This window comes from Fukomys damarensis, unplaced genomic scaffold, assembly GCF_012274545.1.
Source record: "Fukomys damarensis isolate Sample0158 unplaced genomic scaffold, DMR_v1.0_HiC HiC_scaffold_9, whole genome shotgun sequence".
Classification (NCBI taxonomy): Eukaryota; Metazoa; Chordata; class Mammalia; order Rodentia; family Bathyergidae; genus Fukomys; species Fukomys damarensis.
This window is the reverse complement of record NW_022900921.1, coordinates 41,818,946-41,841,154: the sequence shown is the minus strand read 5'-3', so window position 1 is coordinate 41,841,154 and position 22,209 is coordinate 41,818,946. Positions and strand designations below refer to the sequence as shown.

Genomic DNA, 22,209 nt, shown 5'->3' with positions numbered 1-22,209 from the left:
TTTTTTTTTCCGTAAGTGTATGAGTTTTGGTGTGGATTCCTTTCTGTTTATCTTTTTGAGGATTTTCTCTTTTTTAATTTTTTGTTTTTAATCTGTAGGTTTATATCTCTTGTCAAAATTGGGACATTTTCAGTTTTTTGTTTTGTTTTGTGTTTGTTTTTTGTTTTGTTTTGTTTTGTTTTGTTTTGTTTTTGGTACCGGGGATTGAACTCGGGTCCTTGTGCTTGCAAGGCAGGCCACCAAACCGCTAAGCTAAATCCCCGGCCTTCAGTCATTATTTGAGTACTTTTTCAGCTTGTCCCTTTCTCTTCTCCTTCTGAAACTGGTAACACAAATGTTAGATCTTGTGTTATAGTCACACAGGTCCTTGAGGCTATATTTATTTTTTTAGTCCATCTGTTTTTCTGTATTCAAGTTTACTGGTTATTTCTTGTCTCTTCCATTCTGTAGTTGAGCCTATTCACTCACCTTCTTTCAGTTATTTTTCAATTCTAAAAGTTATGATGTATTCTTTATATCTTGGATTTCTTTGCTGAGGCTTTCTGGTTTTTTGTTTCTTTGTTTCATTTATTTCAAGTATGCTCATAATTGTTTATTAAGGCCTTTTTTGAGGCAGGGTCTCCCTTAATAATAGTTCACGCTATCCCTGAACTCACTGTGTATCCCAGGCTGCCTCAAACTCATGGCAGTCCTCCAGCCTCAGCCTCCCAAGTGCTGGTATTACAGGCGTGCCATACCACACCTGGCCAAACTGTACCTTTTGTTTATTTTTTATACTATCTTATATATGGATGTAAAATACTTTGTCAGTATTTCATTGGTGTTTTTAGAGAGGTTGGTACCAGGGATTGAACTCAGGGCTTTACTCTTGCCAGGCAGGTGCTGTGCTGCTGAGCTACATGGCCCTGGCCCTTAGTGAAGCATTTTTAGGATAGCTACTTTCATCTTGGTCAGATAATTCTAACATACCTGTCATCTTGATGTTGACATCTGTTGTTTTGTTTATTCATTTAATTTGAGATTTTCCTGGTTCTTAGTCTGAAGAGTGAGTCTGGATTGAAACCTGGACCTGTGGGTATTAATGTTCTGGGGCTTTACATGGTGTTTTGTTTGTTTTGGTACCGGGGCTTGAACTCCGGTCTTTGCGCTTGCAAGGCAGGCCACTCAACCGCTGAGCTAAATCCCCGGCCTTGGGGCTTTGCATCTTACTTAAGCCTTGGCTGACACTATCTGGTTATGTGAGGTGGAATTAGAAGTTCTGTTTCCTGCTGTCCCCTGTTGACAGCTCCTTGTCCCCACAACTTGGGGCTAGAGATGATACTGCCCATGTTGTCTACACAGATGCCTCGGGCTGTATGAAAATGCTGGCTTCCTGAGGCCACTTCTGACACCACCCAGTAGGGAGGAGGAGTTGGCTCCTCAGTGCTGGTGGGGTGTGGGGTGGGATGAGACCACCAGGTCCTCATTTAGCACTCTGTGACACCACCATGACAGACATACTGGACACCCAGCTCCAGCCTTGTGAGGGTGGAGTAGAGTCTCCCTACTCGCCATGGCTAGCACAAGTGGAGATGCTCTCCAGTTGAGCCACACTATAGTGGTTTGTCTTGCTGCTTGCCCCTTCCCTCCCCTTCGGCTAGAGAAAGCTACCTTTTAGCAGGGCTTTCTGTGCCCATTGGTGTTTGTGGGTAGATAAGTGTGGCAAAAAGGAAAATCAGGGGCCATGTGTCACTCTCCAGTCTGTCACCATCTCTTCTCCTATCAGAGCCATTTCGGGTTTAATTTTTTCCTACACTGTCCAGGTTTTTTAGTTGCTTAGCAGGAAGAATAGGGGAAAGTACATGTATCCCATCTTCCCAAAAGTATAAGTCTCCAGGTTTTTTTAATGGGTTTATGCTTCTGAATTAGCGGAAACCTCAGGTTCCCATAAGTATAGAGGCTGAAGTGGGATTAAAAAGTCATTAGTAGAAATCTGTAAAGTCACAGATTGGTAGTTATCACAAAAACCACACTCACTGGTCCTGGCCAGTAATTCTAGAAGAGTCCTCTGTTAAAAGCTTTTGTGATCTGCTTTTGGATAGGGTACATACTTAGAAAGGATTGAGCTGTGATAAGTGTGTGAACAGGGGTAGCAGGACTCAGCCCAGGTGACACTCACGGTGTATTTCATAGGACTGACTCTGTAGCCCAGTAGGTGCTGCTGAGGACAGAGAGACCAGTGAGGCCTACTCTGCTCCTGAGATGCTCAGGCTATACACAGATAGAGCCAGGGGTGGGGAGGTGTGAGTGCTAGGAGCCTAAAAAGGGAATCTTGGGGGATATGTAGCAAAGAGTTTGTATCCAGGGTTAGGTGGCCACTGTAGAAAGGCAGAGGGTGACTAGCCTCAGAATTGTTCGTAAGCTGGTGGTGTGAGCCTGGTCAACCCAGCTGCCATACCAGGAGACCTTCTCTGTCACCAAGGTCTCCATCCTTGTCATCATCCATACTTGGTCACTTCAGAGGAAATCTCCGAGTGTCTCTGAGCTGCTTCCTCCTTCAGCTTGTGCCACCTGAACTTGGATGAGTTTGTTTATATTAGTGATAATGCACCAGTTAATTCATGGTTACCTGAAGCCTGGGAGACATCCCATCTCCTCCCCTGTGCACTGAGTTAATCATCTTTTAAGGGCACTCCCCCTGTCAGACCTTTTAATTGTATATATTTATAAGATACAGTGTGATATTTTGATATGTGTTTGCATTGTGGAATGATTAAATCAAGCTAATTAATATGTCCATCATCTTGGACACTTGTCATTTTCTGTGGAAAAACTAAGATCTTTGACATGTGTATTACTCTTAACTGTAGTCACTTTGCTGAATAATAGTCCCAGACGTATTTCTGAAGTTTCCCTATTCCTCCTCCGCCTTATGACTCTGGTACCTCACTGTTCTACTCTGCTTCTGTGTCACTTTGCACCTGTTAGAATGACTGTTGTCAAAAAGACAAAAGCCTACCATGTGAATGCATATCAAAACATCACCTTGGCCAGGTACAAACACCTGTAATCCCAGCTACTCTGGAGGCTGAAGCAGGGGGGATTACAAGTTGAAGACCATGCTGGGCAACTTAACATGATCCTGTCTTTTTTTTTTAAAAAAAAAAAATGTTTTTATAAAGGATTGAAGATGAACCTAAGCTCAAGATCCTGAGTTCGGTCTTAGTACTACCAAAAATGAAATGAAACAAAACACCTTGTGCTCCATAATTCTATAATATACATAATTAATTTATAACTTTTAAAAATGTAAACTTTTTAAATTTTCACCAGTGACAAGGGCTGGCTCGGATGTAGAGAAAAGAGATCCCTCTGAATTCCTCCCTTGCTGTCTGAGCACTGGCAACAGTATGGCAACATGGAGAGCAGTTTGGGTTCAAGAAACTGAGCCTCCATCACTGTCAAGGGTGGGGCTCTCTAGGGACAAGAGTCATCCGGTCTGGATAGATAGGTCCAGATTATGGAGAAATTTGAATTTCATCCTACAGAAAAGGGACAGGATAAAGTTTGTGAGCTTTAAGATGTTTCTAAAGGAAGTCATTGCTGCTGAGTATAGAAGATGGAGAGGAACAGGAAGACTGGGCTGTGACAGCAGATGGGTCCCTCTGGAGCTGTTCAATCTGAATCTCCTGGAGGTGTATCCCAGATTGAGTATTTTGTTAATGCTCCCTAGGTTATTCTGAAGTGCACCTGACTGGGAACCATTATTATAGACTGAAAACCTAAAAGATGTTTTTAGTATATTCACCTCAATCTTAAGACATTTTATGTTTCAATCACTTCAGTTCATTAAAGTGAGCCCCCACAGAAAATAAAAAGGTAAAAGGGCAAATAGCTAGATGAAGCCAGCAAAACATTGCCAGAAGATAGAAGTACCCAAAGTGATCACATTGGGCCCAGTGGGACTGGGGGTGATCGGATGGTTCCTTGTGATTCCTTCTGCAATTTCCAGTAAAAGAGTAGTGTGGAGCAAGATGGTGAGGAGTGGGAGAGGTAATTAGCTTTGATGTGCGGGTGATTGTTAACCTTTTCAAGAGCACATTCAGTTAGGCTCTAAGTGCAGTGCATTAAGAAGTTAAAAAATAGCCTTTCCTATTTATTATGAAGGTTTCAGGTTATCATAAATAAAATTATTTATACATATCTACTTCTCACCCAGGGAGCCCAAGCTTGAAAAGTTTGGATAATCACAGGTAAGAAGTGTATGAGGCACTGATCCTGTCACATGGGAAAATTAGAGGTTCCCAGCACATGGGCTGCTGATTTCTCAGGAACTGAGCAGTCCTGATGCTACTAGCCAAACAGGACATGCCCCTTCCCTCTGTCCCAGCCCTTGGGGGTGCAAGGACACAACAGTAGACCAGTGTTTCCATCAGTGTTGTGCTGAGACAAAGGCCTTTGATTTTTTTGATTAATATCCCAGTTGCAGATTTGAGGCTAGCACCTGCTAGAATCAGTGTGAAGAAAATGGAAAAATGACATTCCTGGAAACGAGCAAGAACCTTACTTACTCTTTTTCTAGATCAGACTCAACAAACTTTCCACAAAGTGACAGGTAATAAAGTGTTTGAGAGTTTGTGGGCCATAGACTGCCACTGTTCTCTGTATTCTTTCTTTTTCAACCCCTTAAAACAGGCCACAGGCCAGATTCTGCCTGTGAGCTACAGTGTGCCAGCCCCTTCTCTAGATGCCAGGGTTTTAATCTCTGGAACCCGTTTATAGTGGCATTCTTAGGGATGAAGCATAAAACATCAGCACTGAAGTAAAGTTGAATAGAATCGCCATTTTATTTTTTTATTGTTGTTGTTTTTGGGTGTTTGTTTGTTTTTTGAGACAGGGTCTCACTATGTAGTTGAGACTAACCTGGAACTCACTCTGTAGCCCAGGCTGGTCTCGAACTCCCAGTGATCCTCCTGCCTCAGCCTTCTAAGTGCTGGGATTAGAGGCGTGCACCACCATGCCCAGCCTTAGAGTCACCATTTCAAAAGGATGTCTCTAGCAATGGTGTCAAGAACAGAGTGGGTTTGCCTGGCACTGGGTAGGTTTTGTAACTCTCACCTGCCCACTAAGGTAGTTTGCAAATACACCTGTAGGGCTGGGATTTGGGGATTTTACTGTCTGTCTGTCCCCACAGAACATCAGCCATGTTCACAGCTGTCTTCACAGCACACAGAATACTGCCTAGGAAATATGTCTTGGCTTGGTTCTCATTCATCTTAGTAGCACCTGGGTCTCTTAAAATACTAATCTTTTCTTAGCTCCACTTTACTGTAGGGTTCCTGTGCCACCTGCCATTGTGCAGCTCCTTGTAATCTCTCACTGCAGCCCTATAAGGTCTTGTCTCCCCACTGTGCAGATGAGAGGCCAGGGTCACAAAGCTGCCTGGGAAAGCCAGGATTGGGGCCAGCCACCATGGCTCTGCTGCTGCAACACACCAGACAATGCAACAGGCAGCTCATCTCGATGTCACTACCAAGCTTCTGTCTACCAGCCTGTTTTCGGAAGCTGTCTGGTTTTCACTTCTGTGATTTTCCAAACCCCTGTTACCCAGGGAATATTCTCAGACTTGCCAGATCTCCTGCATTTGTCTAAACTCATCCAAGTACATGCCTGTGCCAGGTGCATTCTGTTATACATAAACCATGCTTCAGTAATCTGATCACGTCAAGCCTGCTTTGGAAAGCTTTAACTCAAGAAAAGATAAAGTAGTGAAAGAAACCTTTATTAATGAGAAGGGGCCAGGGATTTAGCTTAGTGGTGCCACTGCCTGCCTCAAAAGCAGAAGGTCCCAAGTTCGATCCTGGTACCCCCCAAAACAAACTGTAATGGCTTTATTTTTCTAAACTGTTTACAAATTGAGTTATTGTACTTTGCTTTTCATCCTCAGGGAAAGGAAAACCTCTTCAACGCAAGGTTAAACTGCCTAAGAAGCAAGAGGAAAAGGAAAAGAAAGGAAAGGGAAAACCCCAGGAAGATGAACTGAAAGACTCTTTGGCTGACGACGACAGCTCCTCCACCACCACAGAAACCTCAAACCCCGACACAGAGCCGCTCCTCAAGGAGGTACACGGGGTTGTAGACTGACACGCAGGGAAGCGAGCTCATGTGGGTGTTAGCCCATCGCCCCATAGGTCTTGGGTTAACACAGCATTAGTGATTTGTGTATAACATGGGCTTGCTCTGAGGATGAGCTTCAATGTGCGCCTGGAAGTTCACATCCTGGCTCTGAGGACCAGTGACTTCATTTCCCCAGGGAAGAGCATTTGGAAGCATGTTTACAAAGTAAAACAGAAACTAGAAACACTCCCTGAGAGTCAAGGAGCACCTGGAATAGTAACTATTCACCTCAGGAAATCAGTTTCTGATTTTGAGTGTCGGTTTCATTGTGTTGTCTTGTCACTGCTAGGAGTAAGGCTTTGGTGGTCACAATCCTCAGGCGGTGGAGCAGTGACTGCCCGAGAAGTCTCCCTGAACTGGCACCCGACCAGGCTCTCTCCTAAGCAAGACATCAAGGATACTACCCACCTTACCCCTGGATGTACTTAGCTTGTAGGGCATTACCAGCTAACAAATAATAGTGTGGTGTGCCCAGCACAGGGGGGCCATTAGGACCACAGGGTAGAGTTATAGTTGTCAGTGTGTCTAAGAGACTTAGTTACACATGGCGTCCAAAAGAGCAAAGATAGAGTTCTACTTTGGCCCTATGTCTGGATAAATAGATTTCAAATTTGAAATGGTCTTGATATAGCCTATAACATTGTGGACCAGAAGCTCTTTTTCATTTTCAATCAAAATACCTAAGGGAAACTTCTTAAACACATTCAACAGTGTCAGCTAAATGAATTAACTCTTTTTTACCACCACCACCCCCCGTACCAGGGATCAAGCTCAGATCCTTGTGCTTGCAAGGCAGGTGGTGGAACCACTGAGCTAAATCCCCAGCTAGATGAATTAATTCTTAAAATAAGACGTGTATGTGATTCGTTGTTCAGGTCAGCCACCATCCCCTTCGCATGTCATCACTGCTGTCATGGTGCCCTATCTCCCTTGGTAGAATTCCTAACTAGTGCTGGAGTTGTGTATTTCATGTCCATTTTAATAAATGAATTGAGTGTAACAGAGCTCCCAGTGCTAATCTTGCAGGGCACCTCTGCTTGCACTTGAGTGGCTTTTGGGAAGCCCTTGGTGTGGCCATTCTCTCTCCAACCTGCCTTTCCAGACCCTTTCCTTATCACCTCAGCACGCTGTCTCCAACTGACAGTTCCGCCAGCATCCCCTGTACCTTCTGGCATCGGCATTCTTCTGCCATCCCACCCTGGCCCTCGAAGATGCAACACAGAGCCTGCGCTCTCCAGGAGGCCTCTGCCCCTCCTGTACAGCACTCTGGGGCTACAGGCTGTGAGCTTTTCTCTGTGACTGCTCTAGGGCTATAGGTTGTGTATTTTCTTCCTAACTAGATTACCCTTGCCAGGTCATTTTTCTAATTTGTCTTCTCCAGCCCTGATGCATCCATTCAGTGAACAAATGTGTGGCAGTCACCCAAGTGCCAAACCACATTCAAAAAGGCCACATCCTTTTCCTCACAGAGCTCTGGTTCTGTAAATCACTTGACAGGTCGTGGATTCAAGAATTGCTTCTTGAACAACCCAATAGTCTGCAATGACACATGAGCCAGGGGCTGTTTCAGCCCTGCCTCGGTTATTTGCTCCTGGTGGTTAAAGGGACAGAACTGTTTTGATCTAGGAAATCCTGGCTGCTTTAATGACCACCTGCAGAGACCCCACACACACACCTGTGGCTGTCCCCCTTTGTTGAGAACAGCCTTCCACTGTCTGTCCCCTGAACTAGCCTCATGCTTCTTAGTGGCAGTGGTGAAGAGCCAGATCGTTTTAATGCCCAGCATCCTCTACATGGAGCTCCCCTGGCAGCTCAGCGACACCTGAGGGGCCAGCATGCACCCTGTTAGACAGGCTCACGATATGCAGAACAGTGTGTCTGTCACAGCAGCGTCATGTTACTCCAGAAATATATAGAGCAGTTCATGAACTGATTTCACAGAGTCCCAAAAACAGCAACTGATGGACCAGTGGACAAGCATAGCTTTCAGATGCATCTCAGGCTTGCATCTCCGACATCCGAGCCAGGCTTGACAGCCCCTCTGTGCTCTGGCCTGGCAAGGGAGCATTTCTACATCAGAGACCCACATTGCCCTCTATCGTATGTGTCCTCCTCCTGGACTTCACAGGCCTTCAGGGAGGGGACTGGGCCCTCCTGGTAACCCCATTGCCTAGCATTAAGTGCCAAATATGAGACAGATTCCAGGCACTGTCCCATTGACAGGATGACTGTTGGTGCTGAACCAGCCACGACTCTGGCTTCCCCAGGCTCAGGGAGGAGCAGGTGGGAGTGCAATGAGTGCTGCCTGCTCTGCCTTTTTTCCTGGAGTGTTTGCTCAGGGTGAGGCCATTGCCAGAAGTGCTTAACTTTACACTGTACTCTTTGCTGAACTTTTTGTTTTGTTTTGTTTTGTTTTTGGTACCGGGTATCAAACTCGGGACCTTGCACTTACAAGGCAAGTGGCAGAACCACTGAGCTAAACCCCCAGCCCTTTGCTGAACTTTTCGTACCAATAAAAACAAGGTTGTACTCCCTAATACCCTAAAATAAGGAGTTACCAGTTGGTGCTGCCGCTGCCATCATCCATTACTGTCAGGACAGAGTATAAATTAAAATGACCTTCTTTATAACTTTGATTGTCCATACTACAGTTACACTTAAAATGGCTGAAAAGCTGCCAGAAACACAATAAAGATTGATTTGCATGAAGGACCCTGCCCACATTAACAAGTAAAACACATAGATCTTTACATTGTAGATTTTGTGTGCTTATCTTCAAATGGAACTCATTTCAGTCATTTCTATTTATCCTTCTCAAGAATTAAGTGTACGTTTTTTCTTTCAGGACACAGAAAAGCAAAAGGGAAAACAAGCCATTCCTGAAAAACATGAAAGTGAAATGTCTCAAGTGAAACAAAAGAGCAAAAAACTTGTTCATGTTAAGAAAGAAATCCCAACAGATGTGAAACCCAGGTAAGAAAAATAAGTACAGAGAAAAAAGGTACACGAAGTAGCTGGTGAAAGTCAGGTATTGTTTTGGTTGGTTGGTTTTGGGGGGATTCTGATAGCGAAAGCTGGGTCCTGCTTCATGCTTCTCTTGGGTTTTTCTTAAGTCTAATGTCCACTGCTGCGGATGAGAGACAGCCAGACATGTAGAGGACAAGATTAACAACAACCTGTTGTGAAAGTTTAGTTTATGATTCACTCCCAGGCAAAGAGCCCTTTCACATGTGCACAAAGGTGATGTCGGTGATCCAGTAGGAAGAGCATAGCTTTTCTCATAAAGGACTCTGCATCTGTAGAAGCCCAGAGCCACAGCTGGGATGTACAGTCATGTACCATAAAACTTGGAAGAGTTTGTTCTTCCCTAAAAATTGTCAGGCAGGTGTTCACGTCAGTTTGTCTGTGAACTAACTCCACTTCCATCCATGCCTCGGGCTTCAGGGAGCCCTTGCTGCAGATGTGCAGCAAGTAAATGAGTTCATTGAATGAATGCACTATACTAAGATCATTTCATGTTCTCCTTAGACCCTGAGTCAATGTCTACATTGCTCATAAACCAAGTTTAGTATGGGCATCATTGATAATGCCCTTCATAGTTCATCATAAAAATGTCCTGCAGCATTGCCTTCTTTTGGACAGAGACAGCAGGAAATAATGTGGGAAGTCAAGGCGTTGGGTTTAAATCAAAAAAGTTGTAGCTTTCTGTCATTGTTCGTCCAGTCATAATTTGTGGAAAGTCTGTTCTGACTCTGATTCTGGGAATAAAACTTGACTTTGAAAAAACATGATTAACCTAGATTTGTTGTTGTACAGCTGGCCTCTGGCGGGGTCAGACCTGTTTTGTAGAGATTATCACAGTAAAATGTCACCTGAGCTCTGAGCTTATGAAATGACTATGGCACTGATTACTAATGTAGTATTTCTATCAAAAATTTAGTCTTCTGTGGGAATTGTTAGTTTGAGTGACCAGGCCAACATTTTTTTTTTAGGTTAGTGTGGACCAGTTAGAAGGAATGTCAGGTGGTCCATGTGAGGGGGAGAAAGAGAGGAGACAGCCTCTTCTGAAGAGGAGGCTGGCACCCTGGCATCCCTCCTGAGGAACCCGGCATGAGACACCAAGTGTCACTAGTGTTCTGGCATCCCAAGACAGGATTAGTACTGCTCCAGAGGGTCAGGAGTGTTCTTCCAGGCCTGTTTCAAGCTTAAGTGATTGAGGCAAGTGCACCCAGATTGTGAAAAACCCTAGTTTTTAAGTGGGAAAAATCTTTTGAGAATAATTACACTGTTCTTACGATCATAAATGTAAAAGCTAGAGCTCATAAGAATTCTCCTAAATACTGCCCTGTAGGTAACTGACAACACCTGCTGTTTGCTGTCCGTGATACCTGAGTTTGGTACCTGAGACTAAGTGGATAGGACATGTTTTTTCTGACTTTCATCTTTCTTCCACTGACTTCTCCTATATTCTTACTTTATCAGAATAGCAGATTTGAATTTGTAGAGTCTGTGAAACACTTTGAGTCCACTGCCTTTGCAAGGATTTCCAGTTCTCTGGTAAAGCAGAAGCTAAAGAGTCAGTTCTCTGTTCCCAGCCCCAGGATGATAGTTCCAGCAGGCCCCTGGGATCTCTGACGCATAATCAAGAGAGAAATCATTACCAGAAGACAGTTCAAACCATGTGCTCTAGATTGCTTTTTTAAACTGTCTTTTTATCATTGGAAAAATCTATGTGCAACCCCAGTCTTTTAATCTCGTTTATCTAATCCTTTTAAATTCACTGATCATTTTGTTTTTCCAAAAAATATTGAGAATCACAGTTATCAAATGTGCAGTTAGACAGAGACAGATCTTGTAAATAACCAAAGACATTTGCCTCTGAGTGGAGCCATTCCCTGTGTGCCCTGAGCTGTGGTGGGTGCTGCTGCTGTTGGTCAGGTAGAGTCACGGCCAATCCTCACTCATTGAGAGAGACCTGCTAGCTGTGACCCACATACCTAAAGGATATCACAGTAAGGCTTCCTTGATAAGGTGTTCCTCTTGGGAACTTTGCACATACTAATAAAGCCGGGGGATAGCTTATCCTCCATCTCCTCCCCCATTCCCAGGAGTGGGCTTCAGAACATTCAGCCCCAAGGAAGGAGCACAAGCTGCAGGGCAGAACGGTGGTCTCCCGTTTCTCTAGCACTGATGCCATACAAACAGGCTGGTGGCCCTCCAGAAGACTGTTCTGGGTCAGAGATGCCAGCAGAGAGGAATCCCATCTCAGTGTTAGGAACCACCTACCCACTGATCTTTTGTTTTTCTGTGTGTCTGTCGTGGCTCTGCATGTTTAAATAGCAATAACCTCCAGTGAGCAAAGGTGACTGTATCACCCTTGGTGTAGGGCAAGGGCTTTGAACACCACGCTGCACACACAGGTACAGCCACATCAGCACAGGGAACACCATCCTCAGCTCTGTCCATCTCCCCACAGAGGGGCCTGAGCAGAGATGAATCTTGGCTGAGCCACCTCCTCTCCCTTTAGAAAGAATCACCTCAAGTAAGTTGGCTCTTGTCCATTTTATTTTGAAGCCTTAAAAAGGGATTTTTGCCAGAGATCATCTTACTTAATTTAGGAATATATGAATCCACAAAAATAAAATAGTCTGGCACCTTTTTTCTAAAAAGCCAATTAATTTTATAGTGGCACAGAGCTAAGCTTTGAATAAATAGACACCCTCACTCCTCAGCCAATTTACCTAAAAATAACCTACCCACACCACCTCCCTGGAGAGCTAGGTGTCTGTGTCGTGGTAGAGTTTGGAGGTTTTTTTAGGAAACACACTTTAAATAACTCTGCCAGAAATGAAAGAGGGGCGGGCAGATGATTTTTAATACCATAATATTAGCAGTCTCACCCATAACGAGTGGGTTTTTTCACTTTCAGTTATCATCCTACCTAAAATTCTACTGATTTGGGCCAACAGAGACCTGCTGGGGTTTTGGTTAGTTCTTTTACTAATTCCATGTATAATATGATTATGGAAAATGTATAAAGTGTTAAAAAATGTAAATGACTTTTGATTCTACTGACTTAAAAAGTATAAATAGCCTCTTTCAAATGTGTTTATTCACTTATGAGACTACATTTTACTGTCCTGAAAGGGGAGCCAGGGTGTCCTGGTGACCATGGGTCAGGGACGTCTGGGCCCTTCTGAGCTTTGAGATCTGTCGTGCACTGGTGCAGTGAGTGTCCCCAACCCCAAATGTAGCAGGTGGCAGTGCTGTAGGGCTGGCAGTGGAAGGAAGATTGTGTGGTGCAGGGAGACCTTAAAGGGTGAGGCTAGGGAGCCTGAGGACAGGTAGCTTAAAGGGTGAGGCTAGGGAGCCTGAGGACAGGTTAGGACTGGGGACAGCAAGTGCACCCAGAGGTGGGGTGTGCCAGAGGGCATCTGTTCGAGCTCAGTCTGAACTCAGTGGCGACCGCTGATGATTCTTGGGATAATTCCCCATAGGGGCCCTGGCTTCCCACAGTTGTATCTCACAGTCACTAGAGCAACCTTTATGAGAGTCACACAACCCCTCCTAGAGGACCCCAGGTCCAAGGCACGGTCTTGGTGGGCTTCACATAAGTGGCTTTATAAGAACACTGTTGCCGCGTGTTAATGCTGCTCACAGTTTCACCTTCACAAGCCTGCTGCTGCCCAGCACATTCCTGCAGCTTCCCTCTCTGGATTGTTTGTCTCCTAGCAGATTTAATGTCTTCATCGGTGTAGAAGGCTTAAAATAGACCATCAGGCTGTTTTGCCTTGGCCGGCAGGAAATTCAGTCAGTTGTCCTATTTATACAAAGTATGTTTATTATAGAAAGCTTACCTCAGAATCTTTTAGAAAGCATGTACTCTCAATGAATCCATAAAAAGAACATTTATAGTGGTTGCCTAGGATTTGTCATGCCACACTGGCCTGGACCTGCATGTAAAGCAGCCTGCCACCCTGTGGGGGCTCAGTGCTTCTCCTTGGCCTGGCTCCTTGCAGTTTCCATGGGAAATGTGACCAGGGTTGTGAATAACAGAACCTATGAGGTTGTAAGTCCAAGATCCTGATACTCCCCATATTCAGGAGGGCTTCTGAGGCCAGGTACAGAGACGGGCACTCATGTTACCTGAGGCAAGTGTGCCAATCCCACCTCCACACCCTGTCAGCCCTCAGAACAGAAAGGTTAATGCAGCCGTGCTGGGCATCTTCCAGGCAGTCCTACTTTGCTCAGAATACTGTGGTCCTGGGTCAGCAGTGTGGGTGGGCCATGCCTCCCAGAGCCACATTAGACATGCAATAGAATTGTAGGATAATTACAGTATTAGTCTCTTCTGCCCCTGCTCCAAAACAGTAGGATCTATATCCTCATCCTTGATTGTCTTTCAGTTCTTTAGAGATACAGTATGCTCCCCCACTGGAAAGTAAACAGAGGAGAAATCTGCCAACCAAGATTCCTCTTCCAACTCCATTGACAAGTGGGTCCAAGTCACGAAGTTCCCAGAAAACAAAAGGTACAGCCACTTTGGTCACATGGGTCTTTTCACGGTTGATGGTATCTGTAATTTCTATGAGTTAGGAGTAGCAGCAGTTATCAGTCACATGAAGGGGCAGAGGCAGTGTTCCTGTCCTCATTGAGAGTCTCAGAGAGACTGAAAGAGACCTGAAAGAGAAATTGTTCCCCGCTAACAACTCTCTTTTCTGGTGTGTTTTTTGTTTTTGTTTTTTGGTTTGTTTTTTTTTTTTTGCAGGTACAAATAAGTTAGTGGACAACAGACCACCCACCCTAGCAAAATTCCTCCCAAACAGTCAAGAACTGGGCAACACCAGTAGCTCAGAGGGTGAAAAGGACTCTCCTCCTCCAGAGTGGGATGCTGTGCCAGTTCACAAGCCTGGCAGCTGTAAGTATGGCTCATTACGAACCATGTTGCTCCCTGCACCCACAGCCGCCCCATCTTCGAGTGTGGGTACCCTGAGGCAGGCATATTGCTTTCAGGGGAGCCCAGCATCATGACCAACTGGAAACAGTCAGCCAGGGCCCATGGCTAAGCATTGGTTACACTGTTGGAGATTGAAGCGGCCCCGGGAGGGTATTTACACTAGAGAAAGCAGCGGAGATTCACCTGAGGGCTTCCCATTCCAGCCAGCTGGCACACCACTGCCTGTGTGCACAGCAGAGTGTACTGTCTACAGTGGCTGATTATCCAAGAAGTGTTTGCTGTACAAAAGCCTTGACCCAGTTGTCCTGCACCTATGACAGGTTCCTCCACATGTATCCCAGATCGCTTTGCCACATTCAGTTCACTGCCCACCTCAGCCCACATTTTTACATAAGCGGCTACATGAAGAGTCCCTTATTTTGCTCACTGCCTTCTGAGATTTGGACTGTGGTAAATCAAGACCATGAGCACAGTCTGCTGAAGGCAGGTAGAAGCGCTTGCCTTGTAGACACTTAGGCCAGATATAGAAGACAGCAAAACAATAGAAGGAAGGGCCCATGAGCAGGGCACTTCGTGTTGTGGAGAGCAGACCAGCAGCCAGCTTGTCCAAGTGAGAGGAAATGAGGTGGATGGATGGGATGGGGTGGCTCAAGTTGAAGATGCAGGGTTGGTGACAAAGTGGGGACCGTAGTGCTGGTTGGGCTGTGCGCAGGCAGAGGCTGGTCGCTCAGGTGCTATGGCATTTTGCCTGCTTGCACATGAGCCATTAAGAGGTGTGTTCTGTGTTGGAGCCTGGCACCATCTGCCTGCCATTACATTGGCCAGCCCCAGTTAGTCTTTGTCTTTTTTGCCGGAAGTGAACTGTGTTCCCATTTCTGTAGTCATGCAGAAAGCCCTGTCCAAGTGTGAATGGGTCCACACGTGCAGACAGGTTGGCTCCTTGGATGCCCTCAGAAGCCTTGCTGGATATTGGTCCTTGGCTTGTACCTTATGCTGGGGCAGTTCCTCCATTAAACAGATGCCCAAGGAAGTAAAGTCAGTCCTGCCATTCAGGGTGCTTCCAACTGGGTGCAGCATTGGTCTCAAGTTAAGCACTGGAACCTATACATAAGCACTCACTGTCCCAAGGGGCAGCCCTTAGCACAGGGCCTTGTACCCTGTGGAACATTCAGGAAGTTCCCTGATTTAAATAGACAAAAATACAAAGGAAAGGCAGCTAGAAAGCCAGAGAAAAATCTAATATTTGGAGCAAAAAGTTCACTTAATTGCAGATACTCTGTGCAATTTTTCCCTGCCCATCCCATCTTGTGTTCCTACCTGAAGCATTAGCTAAGGATACCTCCGCAGAGGATGAGAGGGCAGAGGGGTGGGAGTAAGCTCATTTGGGGTGGGCACTGAGTATGGGCAGCAAAGCCACTGGAGAACACGTGATCAAGGGGAGGCTGGGGGCCAGCATTGAGGTAGAAAGGCAGTAGCAAAGGGAGGAAGTAAGGAGCATGGGCTTCTGGAGCAGGGAGGTGTGCTTGGTGCTTCCATAATGTGGGTCCTGACATCATGTAGGACAGGGGCTCAGGGAGAATCTATGGAGCTGGACAGTGATGGGAGGGATGGGATAAACACTAGAGGCCACCCAGGCGGCAGTGGGACACACCATTCTTGGCACACAGGTTGGGGCCCCTCAGCAGCCAGACCCCCTGATGATTTCATATATCAGGGTCAAGAATAGCACCAAGAAGTACACAGTAGATGTGCAAAATTTTATTTAAAAGTATACATATTTCCATCTTGAGTGCATATATTTTATGACATCAAAAAACTTCTGGGGCTGGGGATTTAGCTCAGTGGTGCCGCCTCCTGCCTTGCAAGTGCAAGGTCCTGAGTTCAATCCCCAGTACCAAAAAATAAATGAATAAAAAACTTTTCTGACTTAAATCTTTAAAATGGCTATGTAGAGACTGCTTTAATGGGTGCAGCAGGCCGTGGGCGGGGGGTGGCAAGTGTCTTTGACATAGACCTAGGGACATGAGCCTGGGTGCTGAACCTACTGCTGTTGCTCCATACCCAAATAGGGGTCAAGGCTCTTCCACATCCATTCCTGGCAGCAGTAGCGGGGCTCCAGCTGCCCACGGGGAATGAAGAGACAGAAAAGAGGGTGACTGGAGCTGCCAAGATCGCCCTGTGAGCATGGGATTCTCAAAAAGCCAAGTGTCACAGATTCTTTTCTTCTCTTTTAAAACTTTTTAACAGGCCCATATAAGAGCTTTAATTTGTTTTCTTTGTAGAAGCACTTGAGTCGCGCATTGTTTCAGAACATCAGCTGTGACTGGGAAGACTACAAACCAAAATACCACATTAATGAGAACTTTTTTTTTTTCATTTCTAGCTACTGACAGTCTTTACAAACTTTCTCTGCAAACCCTCAACGCAGACATTTTCTTAAAACAACGCCAGACCTCGCCAACACCCACCTCTCCATCACCCCCCACTGCCCCTTGCCCATTCACATCCCGGGGCAGCTACAGCAGCATTGTCAACAGCACCTCCAGCAGGTAGGCACTGAGCCTTCCAGACACCCAGCATTGCTCCCTTGACGTGGTGACACTGCCCTCATGTCTGCCTGACAGTTAAAATGAGGATGGTGGCACTGTGTGCCAGTGCTGTGTCCCACCAGCAAGCAAGTTGGTGTTGGGTCTTCCCACGCCGATGAGAAAGGCAGCTCCACTGAGGGTGGACCACCCTGCTTAGGGCCCCTGCCCAGTGAGCTCATGACCCTGCCTGCCAGTGCGGGTAGGTCACTCCCATCCTCTCTGGGCTCGCCCGCCCTCTGACAGCATCTCTGTTCAGTGGCTCCTGGGTTTCTTCTCCAAAATGTGGTCAGCCACTGCCCCTACATGGTGATCCCTGCCCTGTTCTTTTCCTAACTCCGAAGACACCCCTCTTAGGCACAGAGCATCTTCCCTGAGATGTTCCAGCAGCAGTGACTCACATATCAGGCTCTGTCCTGCAGAACCCCCAGCCCATATTGCCAATACCAATCACTCCTCTCTCTGCTTCTTGCCTCAAGTGACCCGAAAGCAAAGCAACTAAATGGCAGCAAACACAAGTTGACAAAAGTACCCTCACTGCCTGGCAAAAACGGCAACCCCACCTTTGCCGCGGTCACAGCAGGTTATGACAAGAGCCCCGGTGAGTGCCTCCACTTCTCCACTTTGTCCCAAGATGCTAGAGTGGTTGGGTCCTGCTCTGTTTCTGACTGATTCCAGGTCCCTTGTTACAGGTGGGAATGGCTTTGCTAAAGTTTCTTCAAACAAAACAGACTTTTCCAACAGCCTTGGCATCTCACACATTCCTGTTGATAGTGATGGCTCAGACAGGTACAGTTGACCTTTCTTTTTTTTATTGTTTTTTGTTGTTGGTGGTGGTTTTGGGGTTTGTTTTTTGTTTTTAGTTTTTTGTTTTGGTTTTTTGAGATAGGGTCTCATATGTAGTTGAGGCTGACCTGAAACTCACTGTGTAGCCCAGGCTGGTCTCAAACTCACAGCGATCCTCCTGCCTCAGCCTCCCGAGTGCTGGGATTACAGGCGTGTACCACCACACGCGGCTCTCAATTGACCTTTCTTAACCCAGGGCTGGATTAGCACCTCAGTCCAGAGATGGTTTCCAGTCACTCTGCCGCTCATCTCAGGGGACACAGCATAGAAGCAGAGTTTTCTCGGCCTTCCTCATGGAGCCCCGCCGAAGGCACGTCCCACAGATTCACCACACTCTTCATGGGCAGGCTCCATGGGAAGGCTGGGTCTAGTCTGCTCTTACAGACACCACACCATGCTTGGGAGGAAGGGGTTTGGTGCAAATATGGAACAACATAGTAAATTCTGACCATGCTGCTCTCTGGACCCACAGCAGCAGCTTGGTTTTTACACAGTGGCATGGTGGCATCAGCAGTCACTTGGCAGACTTCCCCAGATAAATAACAAGAATCACATTAAAGCCTGTCAGTAAGGCCGCCATTTACCCACTTTGCATTAACAGGTCCTAGGATGGAAATAGCTGTTTAACAAATCTGCCATTACCAAAAGTAAATTGAAGTATGGCAGGGCGTGGTGGCGCACGCCTGTAAACCCAGCACTTGGGAGATTGAGGCAAGAGAATCACTGTGAGTTTGAGACCAGCCTGGGCTCCATAGTGAGTTCCGGGTCAGTTCCACTACATAGTGAGACTCTTGTCTCATAAAACAAAAAAAACAAACAAAAGTAAATTGAAGTAAAATGTATGTTTTCTTTTCCAACACTGCCTCATCCAGCTCACAGCTAGCATGGGGCACAGCCCTGCGGCTCTCTGCCCTGACCCTCAGTTGCACCCAGCCCCCTGTTGTGAATGTAAGCTCCCTTGGAGCTGCACACAGGGCCGTCTCACTAACTCACCATTTGTGTGTTGCCTTTTTCCTCCTGTAACCTCCAGCTCGGGTCTGTGGAGCCCTGTCAGCAACCCAAGCAGCCCTGACTTCACCCCCCTCAATTCATTCTCCGCCTTTGGAAATTCTTTTAATCTAACCGGTGGTGAGTGTTTAACACTGGCCTATGACTAATTAGTTTGTGCACAAAGAAGGAAGGAAGAGGCAGCATAGCTCCATGTATTAGGCAGTGCAAGGGATAGCCTGACTGGTGTAGAGACATGTTTACAGTGCATTCATTGCTTCCTGGAAGTCAGAATCTAGTCACTAGTCAGTAGGAAGTTTCCATGCTGGTTTCTGGGACGTGATTTCTGCTCTCACTCTCCTGGTAGGGTTCTTGGGAGACCAGCCCCACTCAGCCCTTCCACCATTCTGGTGAGGTGCACAGTACAGTGGCCTGTCTTCTCACATCCGTACCACCAGCCTGCAATGGGGTGCCTTGCAATGGGGTGGCCTTGCTGTGTATATGTGTGCCACCTGGCTGGTGCCCCACACATACCCCCCATGCCTGTCAGAGCTCCCTGGAAGGATTCTGCTGTAAAGGGAGAACCCAAGATCCAGGGTGCCACCTCCTGTTTCTTGCCAGCTAGAACTAGAGTCAGCAAGTGAGTTTGGCAGTGGCTGTGATGTTAGTGTGGGAGGTATTTGCACTGATATCTGATGCTCATGCCTTGTGCCTGAGTTCTGGGGGCCACCCTGCCCTAGCCCCCTTGTGTGTGGTAGGAGTGACAAAGTGTGGGTGGCAGTTCCCAGTGAGCCACATGGGATGTGTGCCACTGAGGGAGCCCCATCTTGCCCCAGGGGCCACAGCAAAACAATATACATACTTGACTATTGTCTCTTTATTTTCAGAAGTTTTCAGCAAACTTGGGTTATCGCGATCCTGCAATCAGGCTTCACAGAGGAGCTGGAATGAGTTTAACAGTGGCCCTTCATACCTGTGGGACGCGCCAGCCACAGATCCAAGCCCCTCCTGGCCAGCCAGTTCTAGCTCCCCGACCCACACAGCCACCGTGAGTACTCAGGCCCTGGCCCCTCACTGTCACCTCAGTCTTTGCTGTCACTTAGATGGCACTGGCAGAGTACTTCCATGGTCCCCACTGCTACATTCACTTCCTGCCAAAAGGTCCATCACTGCCCTCCAGAACCACCAGGGTTGGAGTGCTTTGGGAGTACCGTGAGCCGCTGTGGGGCTGCTCCCCAGTTTTGCCACCACAGCCCAGGACCATCATCATCCTCTGTCCTGTAAGCTAGAGCACAGATATGGTGCAGGTGAGGACTGGGCGTGGCTTCGCTGGCCCCCAGAAGCAAACTGAGGGATTGTATTCACAGATGCCTCAGTTCACAAACTTAATTTATTCCACAGTTCTAGGGAAAATGACCACATTTGTATTCCTATAGAAAAGATGGCCATGGTCATGTTCATTATCCAATATAGAGTTTGCAAACAAAAACAAAATTTTGCCAAACACTTCTGTTTGTAAATGATAAGTGTTCACAAACAAAAGCGTTCATGAGTAGAGGCACTACTGTATTTTGTTTCTAAGCGGCACCTGTCTCTTTGCTTGAGCTTTGTAGTACATATTTGTTTGCGTCTCAGCTAAATTTTTCTGGAAAGATTATGCTAAAAAATGTCCTCTTATCCAGGGAAATAAAGGTTTTAGCTTTCCCAGAATTACAACAGAAAACCCCTGTGATTACTTCTTTATTCTCAGGAAATTAAATGAGATGTGCAGAGTTTGCCAGGAGGTATTTTAACTTCATAGATTTTACTTTCGTGGACTCCAAAGTTGGCTTTCATTTGTAATCATTCTGGTTTCAATTTCCAAAGCAACCTCAGCCATCTGTAAAGCATGGTCAGCAAATGGTAGGGTCAGGTTGCCCATGTATGAGGCTGTGAGGGGCATCCCACTCATGTGTCACTTACTTGGTGCCATTGTCGTGGTGCAGAAGTAGCCCCAGTGGTGTCTGAAGGTGAGTGACTGCTCCAGGGAGATTGCAGGGTTTGGAGCCGTTTGTTCCCACTGCAGCATAGCTGCGTAGATGGGATATGTTCTAGATAAAGTGAGAGAGACCTGGAGCTTCAGCTCGATCTGTGCAGAGGCCCTCACCTGCCCACCTCGGCCTCAGGCTCAGCGTCGGGTGTCCTCTGTTCTGTCGCAGTCAATCCTTGGCAACACCAGTGGCTTGTGGTCTACAACTCCATTCAGCAACTCGATCTGGTCCAGCAACCTCAACAGTGCTCTTCCCTTCACCACTCCAGCAAACACGCTGTCAGGCATCGGCCTCATGGGTGCAGAAAACTCCCCTGCCTCGCACGCTGCCAACACCTCCAGTCCAGCCGACGACTTGGGACAGACCTATAATCCCTGGCGGATATGGAGCCCCACAATTGGGAGAAGAAGCTCTGACCCTTGGTCAAATTCACACTTCCCTCATGAGAATTGAAATTAGGCAAAAAATAAAGTGTAGGGGCCCCTTGTCAAGATGGCAGGAGGCCAGATTCAAGACAGCTCTTTCAGGATCTTACTGCTGTTGCTCCCACCCCTCCCTCCTCATCCTTGCCAAACAGACCCAGCAGGGCAGGCTTGCACCACTCGCTTCTTCCAGATCTCTCTTGCAATTATGATAATATGAGATTTGCTGTTGTGCTTTTAGAGAAAAGTTTGGGCTCAGCCACAAACCCTACTAAGACCTGTATGTGTAAGAACCGTAACTGCTCCCCGCGCTCCCCACCCATCTTCTCCACGCTTTCTTTACCTGTCTGAACAGAGACTTGACATTGCCACTGAGGGGGTAATTTGAGTTGATTCCGAAATCCTGGCATGTTGACACTTTTACTAAATTACCAAGTTTGGTTTTTAATAACTTCACAATATTATGCGCCAAGATCTAATTTTAAAAATGTATGAAGACTTTGTGCTGAAAATACAGAGTATTTTTTTAAAGTAAGGCTGTCTTGGTTTAAAGCAGATTACAGAAACGTACATCACCTTATGAGCAGTGGATGAATGTAAAAACATTCTGTTGAAACCATATGCATTTTCTGTGCTGTTTGTACTTGAGGTATGTAACATTTGTATACCTGAATTTATTTTAAAGATAAACTGAAATGCACATAGCCGAGTCTTGAGATAACAAGATTGAATGTGTATTTCTTAAAAATATAACTTTGTGGGCTGGGGATTTAGCTCAGTGGTTCCGCCTCCTGCCTCGAAAGCGCAAGGTCCTGAGTTCGATCCCCAGTACCCCCAAAAAAAAATACAACTTTGTGTTGTACTTTGAAATAAATGATGCTTTTTTCAAAAGCCTTAAATTGTTCTGCTCTGCTTTTTTACACACAAGCTGCATTTATTTGGATTGTCTCACACACAGTGAACAGTCAAATCATTGTCCTACTCTGGAGTTGACAGGTAAAGGCAGTGTGTGATTAACTACAACCAGAACCCCTGCGGTCTAGTGAAATTCTCATGGTAATCACTGAGGGTCCTGAACATTACCTAGGAGCCTCTTTGGGCTCACAGGAATGGTTTTTCCCCTACCATTTTCCTAAACATTAAAGTCTTTTTAAAACCACAGTTGCTAACATTTCCCAGATACTCTGTATCAAGCACCTGGCTAACGCCCTGGCATCCATTGGTTA

The 22,209-nt window shown here is 46.2% G+C and overlaps 1 protein-coding gene across 2 annotated transcripts in view; it reads left to right on the top strand.

Moving 5' to 3' along the window:
• Tmem131 (transmembrane protein 131) overlaps window positions 1–21,882 on the top strand; it is a 179,820-nt gene extending 157,938 nt beyond the window's left edge. For both annotated transcript variants that reach the window (XM_010638092.2, XM_010638091.2), the window contains exons 32-41: window positions 5,927–6,102; window positions 9,002–9,129; window positions 13,563–13,687; window positions 13,925–14,074; window positions 16,497–16,662; window positions 17,178–17,299; window positions 17,391–17,487; window positions 18,575–18,672; window positions 19,419–19,579; window positions 20,730–21,882. In XM_010638092.2, coding sequence (XP_010636394.1) covers window positions 5,927–6,102; window positions 9,002–9,129; window positions 13,563–13,687; window positions 13,925–14,074; window positions 16,497–16,662; window positions 17,178–17,299; window positions 17,391–17,487; window positions 18,575–18,672; window positions 19,419–19,579; window positions 20,730–21,014 — 1,508 coding nt within the window. In that variant the 3' untranslated portion in view covers window positions 21,015–21,882. The remainder of the gene's footprint in view (window positions 1–5,926; window positions 6,103–9,001; window positions 9,130–13,562; window positions 13,688–13,924; window positions 14,075–16,496; window positions 16,663–17,177; window positions 17,300–17,390; window positions 17,488–18,574; window positions 18,673–19,418; window positions 19,580–20,729) is intronic.
• Window positions 21,883–22,209: the final 327 nt, after the last annotated feature.